The sequence below is a fragment of the Pleuronectes platessa genome, chromosome 4, assembly GCF_947347685.1.
Source record: "Pleuronectes platessa chromosome 4, fPlePla1.1, whole genome shotgun sequence".
NCBI classification, from domain to species: domain Eukaryota; kingdom Metazoa; phylum Chordata; class Actinopteri; order Pleuronectiformes; family Pleuronectidae; genus Pleuronectes; species Pleuronectes platessa.
This window is the reverse complement of record NC_070629.1, coordinates 9,847,399-9,871,531: the sequence shown is the minus strand read 5'-3', so window position 1 is coordinate 9,871,531 and position 24,133 is coordinate 9,847,399. Positions and strand designations below refer to the sequence as shown.

Here is a 24,133-nt window from a genome sequence, read left to right as displayed (position 1 = left end):
GCAAATTAATAAATCCTTATTGCTTACATTTCACCTGCTTGTGTCATTGACCTCTCATTGCTCTTTGCCAGACTTCTCAAGTTCACCTCGAAGACACAAAACAGACTTATTTAAAGTAACAATATCAGTATTATTCAATGATTAATAAAGGTACCACAGACACATTTCAGGGCTGTCGGTATTACAGTTTTAGATGCACTGTCAAACTCCGGTCGATAGGCGATGCTGCAGAGCCTTACTTTCGCCACCACGCTCTGTTTACCGGAGAAGAAGAGCCACACACGATGCAATAACATGCTACACAACCTCAGCTCATTCGTATAAAACTGAAGTTGTTTAAGTAAGAAAAGTTATACTCTATCCAACTTTTCCTGGGATACTTCCACCTCATATCCTCAGTTCAGAGCTGGGCTCGTCGGAGACTTTGGTATGAAACGTTATCTAACATTAATGTTACTGTTAGCTTTGCTTAGCTAGCAAGACACGTTCAATGTTGACCGTATGATGATGTTGAGTTATAATCTCGTATTATTTTACTTCAATAATGATACTAAAAATGATTAATGCCATTTGTGTGCTTTACTTATATTAAGTACACTTTAACATTTATAGGTAAGGTTAACTCGTTTTAATCAACTTCATGTCAGCGTTTCTTCATGAAGACACCATCACAGCTAACGTAACTAGTGAATGTTCACCTTTAAAACGGGTAATTGATACAACAATTCTTATTATCCAGACTATGATTCTATTGGACATCAAGTAAGGGCATTTTTGTTAGTCATTTAGTTTGGCATTGCTTTTAACTTTGTCCATGACAGTTTAGTTGCCCTCCTCTGCTGTTAGTGTGAATTGTGAGACAGTGGCATAAATAACAGTAAAATCAATTCTTGAATTGGGGCAGAGGGAGTTTCTGGATTGAACCACCATGTAGCATATTTGTAGTTTTTAGTTTTCCTTAGAAAATAAACTGATAGATGACTGACAGTATCTTCCTGGAAGCACAAACAGTGTAACTATGTTTTGTGGATTTTTTCGAGACCTAGATTAATGAATTCCAGAAGTCCCTCTACTTAAAGGGTACCGATAAGTCACTTATATTATTATTAATTTTATTATATTATTATATTAATGCAGCACTATATAACTTCGGTTGAGCAACACCGCGTTCTGCAGCCACATGTGGTGATTAATGCTGTTAGACTTTGTTCGAACAATAATAGTTTTTCATGTTTGTGAGAACAGGTTATAATCTTGTTTGAATAATTAACTGTCTTGTATTTTTTCTTGTTCCCACAACTTAATACGATTTAATACACTTGACTTAAACACACCTATATAACCAATCTACAATAAACACAGACTGTTTGCTTTGTCAAAACACCTGCATCGAAAAAAGCTTTGTAGGTTTGTGCTTCCATAGGACTTTGACATAACAAGAAACACTGGTTAAACTCATTTTATAACCTCATTCCAAAACCTTTTGTCAACAGTCAATATGCCTATCCTGTGCAGCAGCTGTGCAGAAAAGCGAGCTATGCTAAAGCGTCCAAAAACAGGCCACTCGTTGTGCAAGGAATGCTTCTTCTGGGCCTTTGAGGAGGAGGTGCATCGGACCATCTTGGCAGCAAACCTCTTCCAACCTGGTGAAATTGTAGGAATCGCTGCCTCGGGAGGGAAGGACTCGACAGTGCTTGCACATGTAATGAAGCTCCTAAATGATCGATACAACTATGGCCTTGAACTTATGCTTCTCTCAGTGGATGAGGGAATCACTGGTTACCGGGACGACTCGTTGGAGACCGTGAAGAGGAATCAGCAACAGTATGAACTGCCACTGATGATTGTGTCTTATGAGGAGCTGTATGGCTGGACTATGGATGCTATAGTGAAGCAGGTGGGACTGAAAAATAACTGCACCTTCTGTGGAGTGTTCAGAAGGCAGGCGCTAGACAGAGGAGCCATCATGCTGAAAGTGGACAAGATATGTACAGGTAACGTCGAATCCACATAGCCCTTTTAAACTATCAATAGAAGATTTTCAACCTTGAAATGTAAAGACTAGCAGCATCAGCCTTAACGTTAAAATTAAATTTTTTCGACAGGTCACAACGCCGATGATGTTGCAGAAACAGTTCTGATGAACGTCATGCGAGGGGATATAGCTCGTCTACGCCGCTGCACCGCCATCTCCACTGTCAGCGAGGGTGATGGGGTCGTGCCGCGCTGCAAGCCCCTCAAATACGCCTATGAGAAAGAGATTGTTCTGTATGCTTACTTTAAGAAGTTGGACTACTTTTCCACTGAATGTATCTACTCTCCCAATGCATATCGTGGCCACGCCAGGACCTTTTTAAAGGACCTGGAGAGTGTAAGGCCCAGCTCCATCATGGATATCATCCACTCCGGGGAGAACCTCTCTGTGCGGGATGGGGTGAAGATGCCCGTGCAGGGGACCTGTGGTCGGTGTGGCTACATCTCCAGCCAGGCACTTTGCAAGGCCTGCGTGCTGCTGGAGGGGCTGAACCGAGGCCTGCCAAGGCTAGGTATCGGCAAACACCACAGACTGCATGAAAAACTCCTCTCCCAGCAGACCCTTACTGAGAAAGAAGAAAGGAAACTAAAATCTGTAGACTTCTAAAAGTAGTATCCCCTGTTCTATTAACAATCAGACTGACAATATATTTAATGATATTTTAGCATAAACCATTTTTTATGTCTTTTATATGGGAAAATACGCAAGTGAGGAATCATCAGCTTACACGTATTTGAGTCTGGATGTTCTTTTAATGCGATTTATTTGGTTTTAAATTCAGTATTTTCCATGCTTGTATTTTTCTGTTTCATTATTGATTTGTTATACTTTGGCAGGCACAAATACTAAATACTTACACATGCATAACTAGTTTTCTCCTGAAGGTCTGTGACATGCAGAGACATGGACTACATGTCATGGCTACATTTGTTTTAAAATTGAGATGATTATGCCTGGTTCCACTGCACTGTGACATCACAGTACCAGCATGTTTTAGTTCTTGCTATCTTATTTTTGCTATCCTGTGTACCGGCCTATGGGATAGATATGGTGACATCCATGGTCACATTACAAGGTGTTTAGTGAACTTTAATTTAATAAAAGCTTTGTCCCACATTTTTTGTGTTGTCTCCATGTTTCTCTTTGGTTTGTCTGGCTCAAGAGTTCTTACCAGCAGGGTTGCATGCCTCTGTTGTGAAGGTCCCAGACTCTATAATAGATTTAGATTTTTACATAAACTTGCTAGCAGGTTATTATTTGAAAGTGCAAGCTGTTGGTAAACAAGTTAAATGTATTATTGCACTTCTAAATCTGTTTATTGCATATGATTACATAAATCCAGTTAATACATACTTGCATTCACACACACAAGCACACATTCCTGTGCTTTCAAAAGTCATACATTCACCCGTTGTATATTATGGCATGGTCCCAGGTACAGTCCCAGAACAACCCATTCTCCTGGATTTGATTGAATAACCGCAGTTCAACTCCAGTTCATAAACACATGCCCACCACAGTACCCCCTTTCCTCTACCACATTGCCACCCCTTTCAATCCTGCCTGCTAAACATCCTCCACCTTGATCTCATCCCTCCAAAAAACAAGGACCACAGGACTTTATGACAACAGACCCATCGCCCTGCCTTTTGTGGAAGTCTTTTGAACGCCTTGTTTTTTCCCACCTCAAGGCCACCATCCCCCACCTAGTCCCTAGGCCGATTGTGGCAGTGGATCTTGCCACGGGGCTCTCCAACACACAGCCAGAGATGGAATCTCTGGTGCCCCAGTTCTCCCATTTTATTGTGTGGGTTCGTCGTGAGTGTGGGTGAGTTTGATATCTTTGTGAGGAAACCTCCGAGCCTACGTCCTACGGAGTGACAACATTTTTGGAAAGTGAGGACATATTGGCCGGTCCTTAATTTCTGGCCCACCCTTAATGGGCTGTATGTTTATGTGTACGAGTACAAAAACTCACAAATGCATGGACTAATGTTTAAGAACATGTATAGGGTTTGCTCTGGGTGCTCCAGATTTCCCCTTTTAATCTATTAAATTTGATAATAAATATTGTATGAACATGAAGACTGGTCTTGAATTAATTCCAGAATTAACTCAAATTCATACTTACATGACAACAGCATGTGTGTTAAAGAAAAAATGTATTAAGGAAAACATTGAAAATATGAGACACAAACTAATGTTGTACTTATACAGGTGTGTGTATTTTTATAATAACTCACAAATGCAAGGACTAATTAAAACAAATATTTCAAAATTCTTATCAAAATTTGCAGAAGATTTGAAAGTATTGAAAATTTACTTCATATTTATAATTCACCGCAAATTCTTTGTATGTGGAAACCCTGCTTGGCAGTAAAACCGGATTCTGAATTCTATCGCTCTGTCTGTCTTTTCGTCCATCAATCCATCCATAGTTCCTGTCCGTGGCCACTAGATGTCACTACATCCCCGAGCCTCAGTCTAAGCGCGCTCCGGTGAAGTACACATGCACAAATCGGCGCGCGCTCCCGACCTCTCTCCTGACCAACTTCCAGAGTAAATCAGCAGCAGAGAAGTTGTGAGAGGAAAAGTCAGACTCGGTCCGGAGAGGAGAAGCTGAGTGAACCTTAAAGCGACCCCGTCCAGCAGCAGGAGCCAACATGGACGACCTAGGTGAGTGGGGCGGTTGTTTTGCTCCGTGTGGTCCTGGCTGAGCAGCGGGCAGACTTCAGGGTGGAGGAGTGAAACGTTACCGCAGGGTTTCACGGTGAAGAGAGCAGTTTGTGTCCCTGTGCGCTCACACATCTGTTGAGAGGCTGACAGAACTTCACCAAGCTCACTCGCTCATTTCACATTTCACCCACTTCTTTCACACTCGTGCATCGCAGTGGGTTAGCGGCTTGACAGTGGCTAGCCTTCACCGCCGCCTTTTAAAACTCTCTGAGTGTTGTTTCTGATAATAACAACGTGCTGTCCTGCTCACTCGAGGCGTTGCTTCTCATTAAATGTGTGCGCCACAGGGAGGAGATATTTGGCTGACATTTTGACATCGAGCTTTAAAGTTACCTCCTCAACTTTTGCCCCCCGGGCTGTTCATTCCAGCTTTGAAGTGGTGGAGTCAACAGGCCTCCCCATTTAGACTCCTCTGTGCAGCACGATGTGAGCTCAGCCCTGCTCCGGCTGCTCCTCAATGTGTCCTGAAGTCCTGATGGCGAGAGTCCACCACCGAGCACACGCTCCACATTGTTCACCTCCTCACACACACACACACAGTCTGCACACAGGAGACACAAGAGGGACAATAGGAAACTTGACAATCTGTCCTACACGTGAAAAGTGTGGGAGTGGTGAGTTCAACCAAAAAAGAAAAAAATATATAATGCAATGAAACTTGAATAATTTGGTTTAGGGCAATTCAAAAAACAAGATGCAGACATCCCTTGAGACAACAACATAATACAACCTCAATAAAGACCGGTTCGGTTGCATTGTGCTAAAAGTACAATTTCTTTGAAAATAAAAGATCTCTTATAACAGTAAAGGTTATAATAAAGTCTCTATAGAAACCTAAGATGGTATCCCACGTTGCCAAAGGTGCTGACAACACATGCTACTTGGTTCTAGTTTGGGGTTCAAGTTGTAGTCATCTCCTGACCTTGTGTTTTATCCGGTTGATTGCTGCTAAATGGTCCGTTTTATATATTAAACTGGTGTAACAGTGCCAGTAACTGACTATGACTGGGAAAGCCCGACAGACCTTGAATTGGTGGAGCTGCTTGGGATTCCAACCATTCTATGCTGCACAAATGCTTGGTTAACTGATTAGTTGTCTTAACGTCTTAGAGTTAGATGATACAAAATACAGTTTGGCCATCAGCCACTGTGGCAGTAGCATTATAAAATTACCTTTCAACCAAGAGTTTGGTAAAAATATTTGTTCCTTTTTTGATGACACATTTTGGGCAAAATGACTGAGAATATTTTCATACAAACCTACATACCATGCCAGATTCATCAAGTACTGAAACTAGGTGGAAGGAAGTGGCATTTAAAGAACCAATTCAATTATGGTGCAGAATTTGTTTCACCTTCTTTAACAGAACAAGATAGGGTGTTTTTCAACATTTTCATAGTTTTCCCAGATAATAATCCATGGATCTAGATAGAAAGAAGGCATATTTAGGGGACTGATATGAGCGTGGTGCAGCTTGATTTATTTAAGGGGGCTTGACAGAGCTAAGAGATTTAATTCTAGTTTGTACCTGTTTTGGAAAGTTAACCATAGATTATTCCCTACATAACTTACTAATGCAATGTCAGTTAATATCGATTGTTTTTTGGATTAATTACTGACTTTTTTTTTTTCTAACAAAATATTTGTAATTGTGAGGGGTCATGAGGGACATCTTCAATTTGCCTGATTTGAAAGACCATCAGTTAAGCACCCAAACGTATTAAGTTATCACTGATATGAAAAGTGACAAACTGCAATTAATGTTCTGTCTATGAAGATATCAGCTAACTTATCCTGTCAGCTCGATGTTAAGATACTCTCGTCACCCCTATATCTATTACCAGCATCAACCACAGCTGATAACAAATCCCAACTGTCTATCTTTACGCAGCCCGTCAACTGCATCTATTTTTTTGTGCCTCTCTAACCAGTCACCTCTGCAGTTCACTGGCCCTTGACCTTTGCCTCTGAACCTCTGAACTTCTAATTTTGTTGTTATAGATTTCCCCAGCTGCTCACTTTGCTATATTTACTTTGCTAATTCAGTATAAACCACTTGATTTCCTGGCAGGTATCTGTAGGAATGCTCTTGTTGTCCTGACCTCCCTCAGCAGAAATAGTTAAAATGGATTTGTTTAAGTGGAAAGACGATGGGCCACATTTGGAGCTGGCCTACTGTGAGAATACCTCCAGGGTATGTTAGATGCTCGAGCTGCCACGGGCTAGTGAAAGGGCTGATTGTTGGTTGAGAGGGAGCCTGCAGTCTCACTGAAGTAGTGAGAACAGCAATCTAAAGTAGGGGGCGAGGCTGCTTAGGAATTTCGAACATCACTCTGTCAGGGTCCAAGGCCAGATGCTCTCTTTGTCGTGACTCCCCTCCTACCATCACTACTATCAGCTCCATGCCCCCAAAGGCAGGGCTGTTTATTTCAGTCTGTTTTCCTCAAACACAAATCCTCTAGTTGTTGCAAACGTTTACAGATTGTTAAAATAAGTCTTTAAGCTTTGAGGTCTGCTTTTTGTTCACATCATGCAGAAAACTCCTCCCACACCCTCTCTAAATATGCAAAAACAAAGCATGTTAAATATTTGTAAATACTATATGAATGTGGTTGAGTGTTCTTCCAGTAAACCTCCAGCTAATGAGCTCCCGGGGTCCTTGACCTGAGGCTCACTGATGACTGACAGGTCTACATGGAGCTGTTTGGAAACCTGATCACGCTCTTCTCGTTTCGTCCTTTTTCAATCTGTGGATATTCTCCTGGCCACGCTGGTTACCATTCGAGAAAGGGGTTTCCCTCAGTAGAGTCTGAGCACTCTTTCAGTCTGCACCTCCGAAACAGAATTTTCCAGAGGTTTGCACTGATCAGTCCAGGTCAGGTGGCAGCCAGGCCCCGTTGTCTTGATGTAATGTTCTGTTTCTGTGTTTTGTGTTTGTAGAGTGAGTAGCCACCACTCGACTCTGTGAATTCCTCAGGATTGTGTGAGATTCAGGCAGTCTGACCTCACTAGGCCTTGGCTGCCCTGCTGCGTTTCTGCAGGTTAAAACTGAAGCAAAATGGATTAGTGCAGCCATACATATGGCTGAAGGGTTATGACTAAATGATGAACTACAAGGACTCTTCAATTCCTTCCAGTAGCTTTTGCATTATCCTGCTAACTGATGGATGGACGGACTACAGCAGTACATACCAACAGTTCCCTTGAATTCAATTCAGCCACACCAAATTGTAAACTTGCCTCTTCATGTTAACGAAAGTGGAACAAATCCTGATCTGGATCTGCACTAAAATTGAATTGGCCCACATTGCATCCCTCCACCAATTTTCATGGATATCTGTTCTGTAGTTTTTAGTCTTGCTAATAAAACACACACCGATGAAAAGATTACATCCTTGCGAGGTAGTTACTTGCAAGCAAGGTAGACTCACTCAAAGTGGACCAACTGTATCAAGGTGTCCTGGTTCAATGGGTGGCAGTGTAATGAACTGCCCATCCCGACCACAAGCATTGAGAATACTTTAAAGCCAATTTTCTCCCCGATTATCTCATTTGCTGTTGTAGGTCACAAAGACCGTTAAAACTCCTAGTAGGGGCTTTAACTATCTTATCTGATGCTATAATTGCATTTTGCATTTCCTTGAATTATTCGTTATTTAAACAAGTCACAACCCAACAAGGTTTGGGAGTTCAGGGTCAGTTCATGCAGCCCGGATCAATTAACCCTGTTTAGTGTGAGTTTCCAGAATGCAACCAAGCTCAACAACCACTGCTTGGCAATACTTGATGAGCTGTTGACACTCTGCAAGTAAAAACATTAAAGTTAGAATAACCCAAAGTAGTGTTCAGTAACCTGCCAGTGCTCATTTCCATCTGAGAAATAACACAGCAGAGAACAGGTACTCTTTATCGCAACCAGGCCTGAAAACATTGGTAGCAACTCAGCTCTATTTTCCGGACAAACAGAGGCCCATGTGTATTTACTGGAGGTGGCTAGGTTGGCTGAAACAGCAGCACCTGTCCCTCATGCCTTCTGTAAACACACTGCAGTCCTGTTACATTTACTATAACTCATCTGATCACCTTGTCGACGAAGGCTATATCCTCCAAGTGTGTTTACAGAGTTTGCACAGCATACCAAAAGATCTTTAGTGGTTTCTGTGTCCCAGTGTGTCGGCAGCACAGAGTTTGTGTTACCAGACTAGCTATCATCACCCCATGAGAGCTGCAAGGTTAGTGCATACCGCCGCTAACCACTGGGCTCGCTGGCTCTGTTAGAGGGAAGCTCCTGACTGTAAATCAGTCTTGTTCCCGGCTCCACACCCATCCTGTTCTGGGTCTGGGGAAGAAAGAGCTGCGTGGCTGACCTCATCGCTTAGGCAACAGACCCTGCCCCACATCCTGAGGAAACAGAGGCAAAAACACAATGAGAGGAGTTAGTGCTGGAGGCCAGCAAACACTGGTCGAGAGGGCAGCTGTGGGCCCTTAAACTGTGATCCAGCTGCCAGAACAGCATTTCACTGGTAAATGCAGTGTTACCTAATTGTTGCTTCAGTTGCAGCCCCCTTTGCACTCTTTTCCTTTTGCCATGCTGTGTCCACACCTTCCTGGTTCCAGGCCTTGTAACTTGGCCCAGGGAAGACGGGTCTGGGTAATGTTTCAGGAATCCTTGAGTCCCTGCTGTATTTCTATAACATTACTCAAGTGAGGGAAACCCAAGGTCATATTTTCAGATGGGGTAACATCATGACTTTTAAGCATTTTTTTATTTGTAACTTTTAGCCGACAGTTTTTGATTTCCAGTTTTAAACTGTAGCGGAGCTGAAACAATCAGTTGACAGAAAAACAATCTACGAGTGTTATGATGTTAATTATTGTTTCTCATTTTTAAGGAAAATTTGTGGAGTAAAGAGAGATTTTCTGGTTTAATTAGGGGACATATTGCATCTCTTTGTCATACAGGGAGACGGGATGTTTGAGTCAGTGTTATAGTGCAGGACAGACAACACAGCCTTTCATTTTTGGGTCTTCCTCATCCGACTAACCAATTACACTCTTCTTACAGCACAAAGGACTACTCAGTGACATACAGTCCTCACACATGCATGGCTATGAATGTGTCCTCAGTGACTGAGTGTTACATCAGTCTTTAGACTTTCCCCTACCATCTGATTTACTGGTCTGTGGGGAAGTGCTATTATTTTGGTCAAGCGGTCTCTCAAGGGGAGGGTATCATCTTTCGGATATGGGGCTGCTTGGCAGGCTGCAGTATTTTTAGGTATGTTTATTTAGAAGTAATCACCAAAGATGCGTCTGTCTTTCTGATAGTATGCTGTTGCACTCATTCATTATTTTTCTGTACGGCTGTGTGCGTTATACTACATAAACCGGTTGTCATTTACAAGCTATAAGGCTTAATGTTTATCTCTCTCTTGCTCCATCATTTAATCTATTATTCAGTTTTCTCTCATTCACTCACATTCTCTGTCTACCCAGCCTTCCCTGCCTGTCTCACTGGCATCTCCCCCTCTCCCCGGCCCCTGCCTGTTTGATATAAATATCGCGTCGGGTTGGCCAGACGGGGTAGGGTTTCGTTGTAGGGCTGTGGGCTGTCCTGCTTTTTTGCTGCCTGGCTATAAACAGGTGAGCTGTGGACGCTGGTGGCCCATCACCACTGCCCACTTGGTAATAGAAAAGATTCAATGACCCCTGGTTCCTGCCTGTCCGCTCTGCACTCAATGCTCTGTGGGAAATGGGCAGTAAAAACATTGACATCTCCCTTATCCTGGAATTCAAAGCATGCTGTAGTTTGTGGAACGGGACCTGTAATTGTCAACACATTTTTTTCTTTTTCATTTTCTGGGCCGACAGATGTTGTTTTGTACTCGGGCACATTCCCCACCAGCGTCTATCTACCTGGAGTCTGGGGGTATCTGGAGGAATGTGTGTTCTGCTTGAGTAGATTTTATTACAAAGCATCATTTTGATTCCCAAAGTGGAGAGAGAGGAATGTGTGGAATCCCCCTTGCACCTTCGCTCCCATCTGATAAACAGTGCAGGACCGTGGCAGGGCCTTGGGTGAGGAGGGGTTGTGGACACAGGCAGGACTGTACATGTACCCACTGCCACAAGAATGTGTACTCTGTCAACATAACTTTAGAGTTGTTTGTTGAACAAAATGGAGATTAGCTACCACACTGTGACCACAGATGAATCCCACGACAGAGGGAGCTACTGTCATAGTAAATCTGTGTATTGTTTGAATGAGATTGAACCATTCATCTAGAGTTATTAGTCCTAGTGTTGTCCCTTGTTTGATGACATCTTTATTCCTTCAGAATTTGCACAATGGACTATTGAGTCAGGATGTTGTCAGAGCAGAATTGGACTTTGTCCGTCCCGGCTCCTGCCCCCTGCCTGGAATGGAAAAGATTAGCCTGTTAGTTGGCTTACAGTGCAAGTTTGCATTCTTAATACTTCTTAACTCGTCCAGGACCAAACTTAGTCTGAGGCTGGCCAACGGGCTGGTGGCCGTCCTCATTCTACATTCGCTGCTGCCCTCCTCAGGGAAATGAGGGAACCTTTCAGTATCGTCTTCAATCTTCATCCTTTTCATGATCCGTAGCAAATGATATTAATGATGACGTCACTAAGAAGTGTGTGTGTGTGCGTGCGTGTGTGCACGTGCGCGTGCATGTGCGTTAAATGCTGGCTGCTTAGTAAAAGGCAAAAAAAGGGTGTGAGCTGGAAATTTGGGATTCCGTTATAAAACTTTTCTGGTGTTGATTTAAACAGGCCAGACTGTGTAGTAAGTTTTTTCTGATGCTCAGTTTATTTTAATCCTGATATTGAAATAGCAAAACCCATGTTTGAGCATCTCCCGCTGGGATTATGTTGCATCCAGGTAAGGCCTCAAATCATGGAAATAATATTAAGGCAAACAGTTTTGTGTTTTTTTTAAATAAAATAGAGGATGGGCAGAATGTGAATGTTACTTTATTTAGCAGTTATTTTTGTATTTAAAATAAATAACAATAATAATGCATTTAGTATATTTAGCACTTTTAACAATGCTCAAAGACACTGAACAGAGAAAACAAATTACTAGACATATAAAATACACATTAACTGCATTAATAGCAGGTTTGGAGTCTTGTTTTGAAGGTGGACTTTTAGGTGAAGTCTCTGATTTGTTTATCATAAATTAATGTGTTTTGTGATTATTTTCTCTTCTTTTTTTGAATAAGGAAAACGTGAACAATCACACATTTTCACAGTGTTACACATTCAAATCACTTGTTTTGTTATTCAGATATTCAGTTCACTATCACATGGGATATAGAAAAGCAGCAAATACTCAATCATATTAGGTGAGATTGAGATGAGTTTGTCATTTATCAATAGCTGCAGATCAATAGTCTGTCCATTGACTAATTAGTTATTTTATTATTTAACATCTGATCAATGTCTTCTTTAAAGCCCAAAGAAGAAACTCCAGAGAATTAGGTCCAGATTAACTCCTGATGTTTCCTTTCACTCATGCACAACGCAGAGGGGGCTTCTCTGCTCAGCAACAAATCACAACAGCAACAAAACCTCCGCAGGATTCTGGTAATGGGTGGTGCAGCAGACAGGGAAAGGATATAAAGAATTAATTCTGCTTGGGAAATCACATGGTTTTGTTTACAAAACATCAATATCTTCGCCAATGTCTTAAACGTGTATGGCTCCGCTTTTTCACCCTGAGATAATTTAGTTTTCTTTTAGTTTCATGTGTTGGCAATTCTTTTTCTGTGGATAAACTCTATACTCAAGCTGTTTATTTCCTACCATAGGAATGAAAATATGCAGAATGCATTAACCTTTTGTATTTTGATTTAACAATGAATCTGTGATGGATGGACCATGTGGAGATCTATTCTGGACCTCATTGATCTGACTCACAGATGTGTAGTATCAGCAAGTGGGAGGGGGATGATGTGTCCTATAACACTATTTTAAATGGAGTCTCAGAAACTTGGCCTTGTCTCCAACTGGAGTCTCGGGCTGTGCGGCAGTCCTTGCATTCAAGGCGATGAAGAACTTTCTAGGAATACATCACCATAAGTAGTAAGTCTTGGTGCATTTTCTTAAAACATTTGACAGCTTTTAAGATCTGACAAGATTTACAGTGAATCTAAAGCTAAATACTCTGCAATGTATATCATATGACTCCCCTTTGTCGCAAAACCAGTTTCGGTATTTTTCCTATACGGAGGCTTTGTTTTATGAGCAACAAAGTCAACTTAAGTTACACCTTCTTTCGCTTGTCAGCACCAGGTGCAGATTATTTTAAGCTGTCATGATATTTCAGCACATTTGCACAGACATGGGCTTCTTACTGACCGTACTGCTTTAAATAGGCCAGTGCTCCCATGTGGTTTATGTCAAACTTCTGACTAAAACATTTACCTTCTGGAGAGGGTCTCCCTCGGGATTGACCACTGCCATTAGGACTCGTGACTTAATCCAAAATGAGATGTGTGAGACTCAGGGTCATCTAAACCTAAAACATCAGCGATATGTGAAGTTACTATCCCATTATGATTCAAATTAGTGGATGACAATGAAAAAGATATTAATGGGTTGGATTACCAGTGTTTGTTATTAGCTGTAAGGACACTGAAACAATACTCTTGTTGAAAGAATAATGTCACGGCATTTTGGCCCTCAGACCACTCCCCCTTCACCCAAGCAGACTGGCAGAGTGTTATCACTCCTTGTTGCTCTCACAATCTTTGTCAGGACTGCTGACTGCTTCACATTACACACACACACACACACACACACACACACACACACACACACACACACCTTTATTTATATATATATATATATATATATAACCCTGGCTGGAGGAAAAATAATGTGAGTACAGCTACTGGAATTTTCTGATGATCCAAAAGCTAAATGTTCGTATTCCTTGAATAATTTACCCGACATTTTGTGTATATGCTTTTTATAGCCAGTTGATTGTGATGTGTGGAGGAAGTGCCATTTTCAATGAGCAGCATGGTTGCCTGTTGACCCTGTATGTACTATATACATCATACTTTACATATGGCTTTAATTTAAATATCTACTATGAAAGAAGCTAACTAAACCCTAACCCCAAGTCAAAGCCTCTGAACTGTAACAAGCATGCAGCCGGTGGTGACTGGGATCTATTCTTGACAGGCCGAGGATGGACGGATTGCGTGATGTAAGAGTCTATTTTGTTCCTGCATTCCTCCGAACACTCAGCGGGGTAACACTGTTCCCTCTTTTAGCCCTGGACAGGATTCAGATCCACTTTCTATCCGTCTGCCTGCTTCTTTGTCAGTCTATCAGTCTGACTCTTTACGTTCACACGCATGCACATCAAACAGAGACTAAACAAAGACTTGTGTACGTCACTCACACAGGTAAATCACACTGAACTGACGGATCGAGCTCAGTGAAAGGTAGCTCTCCCTATCAGCAGGGTTGTATTTATAGTGTGGACTGATGGAAAAAGTATGTTGGGGATTTCAGAGGGATATTTTATGACGGCCTAATGGGTTTTGGTGTGTATGTTGGGCTCTGCAATGTACTTTACCATGCTGTGATGTTGACTGGGACTAAACTTATTGTTGGATGATTTACGTCAGGAGAAATTTCTTTCTGGTGACACGTTGGAATGAGAAACTGGAGCCGCCTCGCCACCATTGTCTGTTTACAGCCTGACACCACAGTCAGTAGTCGCCTCGGAGAACCCAACAATCCCTGTGAAGAATTTACTGGTCTCCAGGACAACCATGTTGAAACATGGATAGATTGTTATTTTAATGAAAGTAAGGGCATTTAGCAAATAGATTGTTTACTTAATCACGCGGCACCACTGTGTTTTGAACAAAATCTCTCGGTTTTAGTCCACCTAACAGTCAAGTCAGTCAAATAACAACATCATATCTTTCAGACGCGTTGCTGGCCGACCTGGAATCAACAACATCCCACATCTCAAAGCGACCAGTGTTCTTGCCTGAGGAGACCCCCTACTCCATCCCTACGGGAGGACATTCTTACCAGGATGTGTCAGTTCCACCCCCAGTCCCACCTCCGCCCTCAGCCGAGGCATTGAATGGTTCCCTGATAGATCAGCCGGACTCGCACCACTCCTCTCAGCAGGTAAATTATGGTAGATCGCTTTGGTATGATGTTATGATAAACTAATTACCTCCAACAAGGAGGTAACACTTTCACTGTGGTTTGTTTGTTAGTTAGTAGGATTCTGTAAAAACTGGATGGAACCATGACATTTTGTTGATCACTTTCTTAATCATTCCAACACCTGCAATTCTATTTTATTACTTATTTTCCGTCTTACTTTCCGTTTTGAAGTTTTGAAGCAATAACTCTAATTTAAAAGTTCAAAAAAAGTTTTTTGGAGTAGGACTGACTGATGTGTCCTTTGCAGTCTTTAGGTTCAGCACAGAAGAGCTCATGGTCTAGAGACAGTAGCAGCTCTCCGTTGTCTCACATTGAAGAGGACCACGTCTACAGGTAGCCCGCCACACATTTGTTGTTTGCCCTATGTTTTTTTAGAAGGAGTTGTGACTGACAGTTTCCCTTTATGTGTCCTCTTCAGTTTTCCAAACAAACAGAAGTCATCTGACTCGTCAACAGCAGCTATGACCTCTGCTCTGGGCAGTAACCTCTCTGAGCTCGACAGGCTTCTGCTGGAACTCAATGCAGTACAACAGAGCTCCCCTTCATTCCCCACGACAGGTAGATACAAAGTGTGGTGAGCAGAGTTAAGGCCGATTCTTGGTTCCGTGTCGAAGCTACGCCATAGTTACGCATATAGCCCACGCACGGTGTCTACGTAGGGTACGTGCGTAGGGTAGATGTCTACACGTAGGCTATGGTGGACTTGGGGCTATTCGATGCAGAAGCATAATTTGGGCTTTAGTTGTACTGCTAATGTGTCCGCAGAGGAGGCAGCTCCACCCTTACCTTCCTGCAGCATCACCCACTACGAGAACGGCAGTTGTCCTGACATCATGGTGAGCCCTGCGCCTCATGAGAAGCCCCAGAGGAACGGAGCAAGGCTGGATGAAACCCGACCCAGTGTGGAGAGTCTGCTGGACGAGCTGGAGGGCTCAGTGCCATCACCCAGGTACAGAAAATCGACCCTCTACAATGTCTTATGATACACGTTATGCAAAAAAAAAAATTGTTTCCATTCACTACTTTTGATGTGATAGGAAATCGTAGGAGTTGGCTCACCAACATTAACAGTGGGTGCAACAGGAAGATGTAATATTAAAATGAACAGGCAAACATCACACAGTGAAGACCATGACGAAAATAGGATGGAAAATTACATTTACTATTATTTGACAAGTAGACAACTAATATTGTTTGCTGTTATCTATCTCCAGTTGACATTTAGGTTTTAAGCTTCATGTACGTCGTAAGTTACTCTCAGTTGGACCTTGTTGACACCCCAGTCAAAATGTAAAGATGTTTTTACAGTTTTTTTTGTTTTGTTTTGCTATTTCCACCAAAATATCTTTGTGTGCCAGCTAAAAGAAATGTGATGGAAACTTTCATACAGAGGGATAGTGGCAATCGGCCATGGTCATCTCTGGGAACTTTTTTCCTCACAGGCAATACTTTTAGAACAAGTGGAGGTAGTTATGTGAAGTATAAAGTTAGAGCTTGAGAGAGCTAGAGAGAAGTTCCAACTTCCTATCAAAACTTTCTCCTCATTTTTCAGTACACAGTTTAAAAAGACCGTTTAAAATGATTGACTGTGGCAAGAAAATTTTACCTAGTTCGTTTTGTTTGTCATGTTCAATGGCAAATTTGAATAAGGATCTGAAAAAACACTTTGCCTCCTGAAGCTAATGTTATGGAGTTTATATGGTGTGTTAGAGCTCTAAGGTATAGAATAGTTTTGCCTTGTCACACGGAATCTTGTGAGAATCGAGACAGTTGATATTTTGGGTTTCGCTGTTAGTACGGTTTCAACATTTGCCTAATTAAAATGAATAAAAATCGTTTAAGTAATTTTTTTTATTATCCAGCCCCCCTGCTTGTCACATTGACTTGGACAGCCCCTCTCAGCAACAAGCCAGAATCTCAGCTTCCTGTGCCACGAGAGAGTTAGATGAGCTAATGGCCTCTTTGTCTGACTTCAAGGTAAAAAAGCATATTCCTGGTAAATACCAGAAAAGCTTGATTAATCAACACTCCAGCTAGGAGATCCGTCATTTCCCCCTTGATTTCCTTTTCCTCTGCTTACTCTCTCATTTCTCTGTTCTCTAGCCCAGTTCTTTGGGTTCACTGTTGGACCCAGCAGGAGCATCTTCCAGCTCTCCTCATCCTCCAATGTGTTCCTCCGTCACCCCAGTAGCGTCTCCTTCTCCTAGTCTGTCCCACCTGTCTGCCTGTGCCTCTCCCCTCTTCTCTTTGCCTGCTGGTCTAGAGTTGCACATAGATGAGGAAGGAGGAGACGGTGGTATGTCGATGGCCTATCCACACCGCCTTCCCCTCCACAGCCCCATATCCTCACTTTCTGCAGCCAGTGATCTAGACATGGACTCTGCCATAGATATCTCTGCCGCCATGCTGTCGAACCAAACCAGGTCTCTGCTAGTCCTCTCTCAGTCTGCGTCATCCAACTCCTACCTGATGAGAAATAGCCCGAGTCCTTCAAATACCACCACCACCCCGTCACTCACGTCAGTTAACACTGTACTGGACCACAAGTCTTCAAAGGGCTCCAGTCCATCTGTAGAACGGATCTCCCCCTCAAATACTGTCGGTATATTCTCGTGTGCTCCTGAGACTATGAGCAGGGGGTCTGCTTCTTTTCATGAACTTGATATGATTTGCTACACTCCATCTCCTTCAAAAAACCTCACCCCTACTCTCTCAGTGCCAAAGACTCCTTCACCTCTCCCTGTTGCTCTCTCTTTATCTCCACCTTCTGTGCATGCCTTCTCAAAAACCTCCTCACCATCTCTAGTCTCCCCATCGATGGTCCCCTCCCAACTGGACTTCACTAGTAGCCACAGCAGGCAGCTGTCGGAGCTGGCACCGGCCGCCAAGAGAGCAAGCCCCTTCGCTGTGCAGTCAGCCCCCATGGAGGATCCCTCCCTGAATGAGGCGCTAGACAAACTGCTAGCTATGCGTTTTGCACATAATCACTCAGCAGAGCATTTGGAGGATCCACAGCTGAAGATGGAAGCACAGTGTCTGGGCAGAGGAATGCCAGAGGTGCACGAGGAGCTCATCCTACCCATGGACAGAAACTGCTTGCAGCCTGACACCTTTACCAGTGCCACCAACACCATCACAGACGGCTCTGTGGACGGAGGCACTGATGGAAACGGGGACCTGGACTGGGCTGATGAGGACCTGTCTGTGTCTCTCCACGATGGCCTGGATGGCACCATGACACCCTACACTGAGAGGCTGTACACAGATGGCAGCATGACCCCATTGACAGAGGCCAGCTGGATGGATGAGTCCATGACCCCGTCTTCGTGCCCTGGGACCCCGGACGTTGCCCTGGACCTTCCCATGATGCAGACTCCCAATATAGACCGAGTCTCTGCATCCGGACATGTATGCATCTCCATGCCTGCTCCTCACACCCAGAGCTTGTTTTGTTTACATCTAGCTTGGTTTTGTGTGGTTGCTTGTGAGACTGATGCTTTTATACAAGTGCCTGCTCCACCAGTGTGTGCCAAGAGGGATTCTTTCATGTTATCTTTTGAAAAAATGAAAACATTTATTTTCTAGTTTGCTCACTACAACACTTTTATAAGCAAGTCTTGTCTTAGAAGTTCATTAAGAGAGCAGTGAATTGATTAGGAACAAAGAGACAGAGAGGTTTACTCCTGGTCACTGCTATGGGCCTCAATTAGGCCACTAGACGCCCCATTACTTTCTCATTCTAACCCAGATGATTCCTTTGTTTGTATTTCATATCCTCTCTCAAACCTCAAGTTGGCTCTGTCAAGTATAGTTGGAACATTTAGTCGGTTAACAGATTTTATTTCAGTGACTGAAAGTTAATCAACATTTTTGCTGATTAACGACTAATTTGGGCCTCCAGAACATCTACTGTATAGTGTTGTTTTACCTTGCATACACTACATGGTTAATTGATTTATTCAACAAAGGTGATGACAACTGTAGGTTTAATGTTAAGGTTCATAAGGAGAAACAATATGTTCCAATGATACCGATATTGGACACTATTATATTTGAAAGAAACTAGCCAGGAATTTCTTTTTTGACACATGGAAGACACAGACTTTGAGAAAATAACTATAGGCTTATGGAACTGAAGGAAAATGAAAAGGGGAGTCGCTCTTTCTAATCGGTAGCTTTTGTTTTGGCACTTACAAGTAAATCATTGCTTGTCACCTAGTACCAGTACAGAGCATGGCACATGTAAACCACTGACCTCTTGACCCGTTGCATTGGCTTTTTGTGAAGGACCTAAATGTGACGTCTGACTTGTGTTGGAGACATGAGCATGTAAGACATGCATGAAGTGTGACTCTGAGCCCACTGACCACTGCTTCCCGGCCTGTCAGTGATTTGCGCGACTCACCTGCAGCTACAGTGCTCTGCTGTTACTGCTCCAGCTGGTTTATGTTTGTTTCGGACATATGATAAGCTGCTCATCATTCCGTCGTAGATAAAGTCAGTGATAAGACGCACTAAGGAGACTACCAACGTACATCCCATGTTCCGAGATGGTCTGCTGCGCAGGAAGATGGGACCTGTCATTGTGAACAAGAACAGTTCTCAGGACCGCCTCATCGAAGAGCTGCAGGGAAAGTTTGGGATCGGCCGCTCAGAGCGCCGACGTAAACAGTCTGATGACTGGCTGACCGAGGGAGTCATCGTCTCGTCCAAACCCCAGCGTTTCCGTCCTGACGGGGCCGGCAGCGAGGTCGACAAGGTTGGCTTTAGTGTGGTGAACAGTTAGTCCCAAATATCTTTTCTTTCCCTTCATTCACCTTCCATGTTCTGCACATTTTCTGTCTGTCTGCCTCCTTCTCTCCGTTTTTCTCTCCTCTTCTTCAGGTCATGATTCCCCCAGTGTCGCCTGTCCCTGTGAGGAAGGTGCTACCACCTCCCTCTCCCCCAGCCCCTCGTTGCCCTCCTATTGTACAAGAACCCAAGCAACCGCCCGCTGCACAACTTCCCCTTCTTCCTATACCACCACCCCCTCCTCCACCACTGCCTTCTCCCTCTGCACAACCTAGGCACTTCCACCAACCGGTTCCACCTCGGCAGATCATAAAAGCTTCACATCCACCACCGGCCCCAATTCAAGAACCTCCTGCCCCTAAGTCAGAGCCACCTCCTCCTGTTCTTAAAACCCCAACACGGCCTCCACCTGTGGAGCCAGTGGCACCAGTTGCACCCAAAGTGCTGGTGTCCGTAGGCTGCCAAACAGAGTATGACCCAGTCTTCCCTCCTATGCAGGCATGAACCCCTGTCTCTTATCCATTCTGTTTTCACACTTATACACAGACTTTAAACATTATTTTATCTTAGTGACCTCAAACTTGGATATTGCATAAACATCTTTTCACATCTTCAACACATAACTGTTTTCTTAATGGAACCATTTCAGATTATGGCCCAAGGTAAGGGCGGGGTTCCTGGTGGGCCCCCAACACAGGTCAACAAGCTGGACAACATGCTTGGTAGTCTGCAGTCTGACCTCAACAAACTGGGCGTGCAGACAGTAGCTAAAGGAGTTTGCGGTGCCTGCTGTAAACCAATCGTAGGACAGGTGAGATGCTTTTTTGAGGCAAATCTATTTACAGTGCATATATATATATATATATATATATGTGATATTTTAAAGAGCTTGAACACTAAATGCACAGTCAACTCTTCGTTTTTTTTCTAAGGTGGTGACTGCCATGGGCCGCACATGGCACCCTGAACACTTTGTGTGCACACACTGTCAAGAGGAGATCGGCTCCAGGAACTTCTTTGAGCGTGATGGACAGCCCTACTGTGAGACGGATTACCATAACCTGTTCTCCCCACGCTGCTACTACTGCAACGGGCCCATACTGGATGTGAGTCACTGCTGTCTCCGTTTGTGACGGTTGAGTGGAAGTTTACATTCGGCCTGCTGCAATAAATGTTGTCATGTCTGTTCAGAAAGTTGTGACGGCGCTGGACAGGACATGGCATCCAGAACACTTCTTCTGCGCTCAGTGTGGATCCTTCTTTGGCCCGGAAGGTGATTTCATCATTACCTTGACTTTTACTATCACTGGAAATTGTTCTCTCCATAATTATCACATTTGAGTAATAATTGTCTTCATGGATTGTATAAAATCTGTTGTTTCTGTTTATCGTGTGAAGGTTTTCATGAAAAGGATGGAAAAGCCTTCTGCAGGAAGGATTACTTTGACATGTTTGCGCCGAAATGTGGAGGCTGTGCCCGAGCCATTCTGGAGAATTACATCTCAGCACTGAACAGCCTCTGGCACCCTGAGTGCTTTGTGTGCAGGGTCGGTATCATGATTTTCTTTTACTTTATTTAGTGCATAGACATAAAGATGGATGACCATCTTCACTTCCTCAAACTGTACAAAAATGTGAAAGAAAGAAAAAATATCCTGTATATGGGTTCTGACATTTGCATTTTTTATGCATTTTTAGAGACAGATTCTACACAGTGGCCGCGGTGTGGCAGATTTCACCCTGTTTTTATAAATCCAAATTGCTAAATGTACAGACTTAACTTGAACATGCAATCATTTGATAAGAACTTCCAAAGAATCTAGACCATCTTGGGGAACATTTGATATGACATGAACTGGGACTTTTTTGACTGAACTGTGAATAGCTCAACTGACTAAACATGATATTGTAATGATATGAGAATAACAGCATTTTCCTCATTCTGTGTCCGCAGGAGTGCTTCACCCCGTTTGTAAATGGAAGCTTCTTTGAGCACGACGGTCAGCCCTACTGTGAAGTGCACTACCACGAGCGCCGCGGCTCCCTCTGCTCCGGCTGTCAGAAGCCCATCACTGGCCGCTGCATCACGGCCATGTCCAAGAAGTTCCACCCGGAGCACTTTGTCTGCGCCTTCTGCCTGAAGCAGCTCAACAAGGGCACCTTCAAAGAACAAAATGACAAACCCTACTGCCACGGCTGCTTCGTCAAGCTGTTCAGTTAGAGCATTCAACTTTAACCACATGTGGGTCAGGGCTCAGATAAAGTGTCAAGAGCGTCTTTAGCACAGGTGGGATGAGAACGGATTGTGTTTGTCTCAAAAAAAGAAAAGTAGCCTGTTTTCTAATGGTGACATGGGAGGTGTGTAGAGGTTTGGAAATGTGAATGAGGTAGAAGCAGTGACTCTGCCGGACTAAAATACTCGTTAAATGTCCTTCAGAAAAGTGGGTAGCTAGACAGTCAGACAGCAACTGGCTTAAGAATCATCTGTGGGTTTTGAGTAGGTCAAACAGTCTCAGTGTGATGATCAATATTTAAAGGACGCTGATAAGGGAGATAAAAGTTTTTCAAATCAACACTGATGTTTCAAATCAACCAACTTTTCTCATCCAATGTGTTGGACATTTTCTACGGTCAAAGAGCTGTCGTTCTTATTTTTCTCTTACATCGTTGTGTTTTCAAATCTTTTTAATCTTGTTTTTTCTTTATAGAAGGTGGTGAAATCTTACTGAACACTGTAGAAATCCATGAAATACTCTTGTGTGTTTGACATTGTTGCTCACTGGTTGAGTGTGTCATTATAGTTAACATAAAGGAAAAAGAAAAAAACAGTAAACTATAGCACGGAACAGGTGACTTGTTGTTTTTTTAGCCTGAAAATATAACCCTTTTTTTTTTATCTACAAAAGAAAATTAAATGAGTTTTTACACAAAACCTTGAGAAGATGGATAAAAATGGTCCACTTTCACAAGTTTTATTTGTATGTGTGAAAGTGACTGTAGCGTCATTACGCTCACTTGGCCCAGGAAAAAACACCGTTATATGAATGATATTTTTCTTATAAATGAATCAAAATGTGAGAATCAGTCACTTTCACTTCATGACACCAGAATCTCAATCACTCACACACACACATGCTTTTAGCCAAAGTAAAATAATGTATGGATGAATATGTTACAGTGAAGAGATTCAGTTGGTAGCCTCCCACCTTTAGCTGCAGTATTTCACTTTCTCCATCACATTTAAATAAACCCCATGTTTTTGTGCTGCCAAATCATTCCTTATTTGTTGTCCACTGAAGAAAAAAATCAAAACGGTTCAGTCGCATCTTACAACGAACTGGATCTCCCAAAATTCTTGGGAGGATACTGGGAACATCTTCTGCTACCGTTGCTGTTTCTGAGAAGATCCTGGAATTTTTTTCAATGTAAATATCCAATGCAGCTACTTTGTTAGTAAAGCGTTGGGTTGCTTAGCGTGTGACACGTGTGTGATAACCACTCATCTGAAGATGCTGGTGAGAAGGCAGAGCAGAGACACGTTCAGGTGTTGTTACTGTATTGAGAAGCTGATGAATGTTCATTGTTTATACTTTATAAAGCAAGGAAATCTTCAAACGTATCTGTGATACTCCAGTAACTTTGTATTTCAGTGTTCTAACACAAGTGCATCTGTACCATTGTATCAGCACCAACATCACTACGTCTAATGACACTGGCAAATTACTGACAACAGATCCACAGCCCACAGTTCAGTTTTCAACGTCTGTGAGCCTGGTGGTCTGTTCCAATAAATCACAGAACCTCCATCAGCATCTGAGCAGCATCTACTGTATATGAGCACCAGGTTGGGTCTGAACACGGTGAATCATGACATGCAGCAGATATTTCGTCTCATTCAGGGAAATCTCAGAGCCTTAAATCTTTCTCTCGCTCTATTAAAGAGATCGTGTAACGGTTTTCTGTTCAAATCAATCTAGTCGAGTGTTACTTAACCAAAGCCATAACTTCTTTGAAATGTTTTTTCTGTTCACTGTTTTTTCTTTTCTTTTCACTTTGAATGTTGATAGTTATGAATCCTGAGATTCTTCACCTCTTGCCTGATTACACCAATAAATTCTGTTTTGGTATCAAAATGTGATCCAGGGGCTTCATTTATAAAACACTGTAACTCGGTGCATCTTTAAGCTCAAATAATAGTCCAACTGTCCCAAGGAATAGTTTTCACCTAACTTCTACTTAGTTATGTAAAGAACAACACATAAGAATGTATGAGGAGGATATGAGATGTGTATTAGAAATATTTCCACCATGTCAAACATAGACTGTATACAGACACCCAGATA

The 24,133-nt window shown here is 42.8% G+C and overlaps 2 protein-coding genes across 2 annotated transcripts; both read left to right on the top strand.

Annotated features, from left to right (window-relative positions):
• The first annotated feature begins 259 nt into the window (after nucleotides 1-259).
• On the top strand, nucleotides 260-3,151 carry ctu1 (cytosolic thiouridylase subunit 1 homolog (S. pombe)). Its single transcript, XM_053420739.1, has 3 exons — nucleotides 260-427; nucleotides 1,494-1,994; nucleotides 2,106-3,151. The coding sequence occupies exons 2-3, from the start codon at nucleotides 1,499-1,501 to the stop codon at nucleotides 2,639-2,641; spliced, it is 1,032 nt and encodes a 343-aa protein (XP_053276714.1). The 5' UTR covers nucleotides 260-427; nucleotides 1,494-1,498; the 3' UTR covers nucleotides 2,642-3,151.
• A 1,397-nt stretch (nucleotides 3,152-4,548) lies between these two features.
• LOC128438559 (paxillin) lies at nucleotides 4,549-23,923 on the top strand. The gene is made up of 11 exons (XM_053421142.1): nucleotides 4,549-4,711; nucleotides 14,749-14,957; nucleotides 15,247-15,332; nucleotides 15,418-15,557; nucleotides 15,765-15,948; nucleotides 16,862-16,976; nucleotides 20,440-20,601; nucleotides 20,723-20,896; nucleotides 20,982-21,063; nucleotides 21,189-21,337; nucleotides 21,745-23,923. The coding sequence occupies exons 1-11, from the start codon at nucleotides 4,699-4,701 to the stop codon at nucleotides 22,009-22,011; spliced, it is 1,581 nt and encodes a 526-aa protein (XP_053277117.1). The 5' UTR covers nucleotides 4,549-4,698; the 3' UTR covers nucleotides 22,012-23,923.
• The last annotated feature ends 210 nt before the right edge of the window (nucleotides 23,924-24,133 follow it).

Coding starts and splice junctions, on each gene's coding strand:
- ctu1 (XM_053420739.1), top strand. CDS start 1,499: ATGCCTATCCTGTGCAGCAGCTGTGCAGAAAAGCGAGCTATGCTAAAG. Junction 1,995..2,105: donor AGTGGACAAGATATGTACAG/GTAACGTCGAAT, acceptor TTTTTTCGACAG/GTCACAACGCCGATGATGTT.
- LOC128438559 (XM_053421142.1), top strand. Junction 14,958..15,246: donor CGCACCACTCCTCTCAGCAG/GTAAATTATGGT, acceptor TGTCCTTTGCAG/TCTTTAGGTTCAGCACAGAA. Junction 15,333..15,417: donor GAAGAGGACCACGTCTACAG/GTAGCCCGCCAC, acceptor TGTCCTCTTCAG/TTTTCCAAACAAACAGAAGT.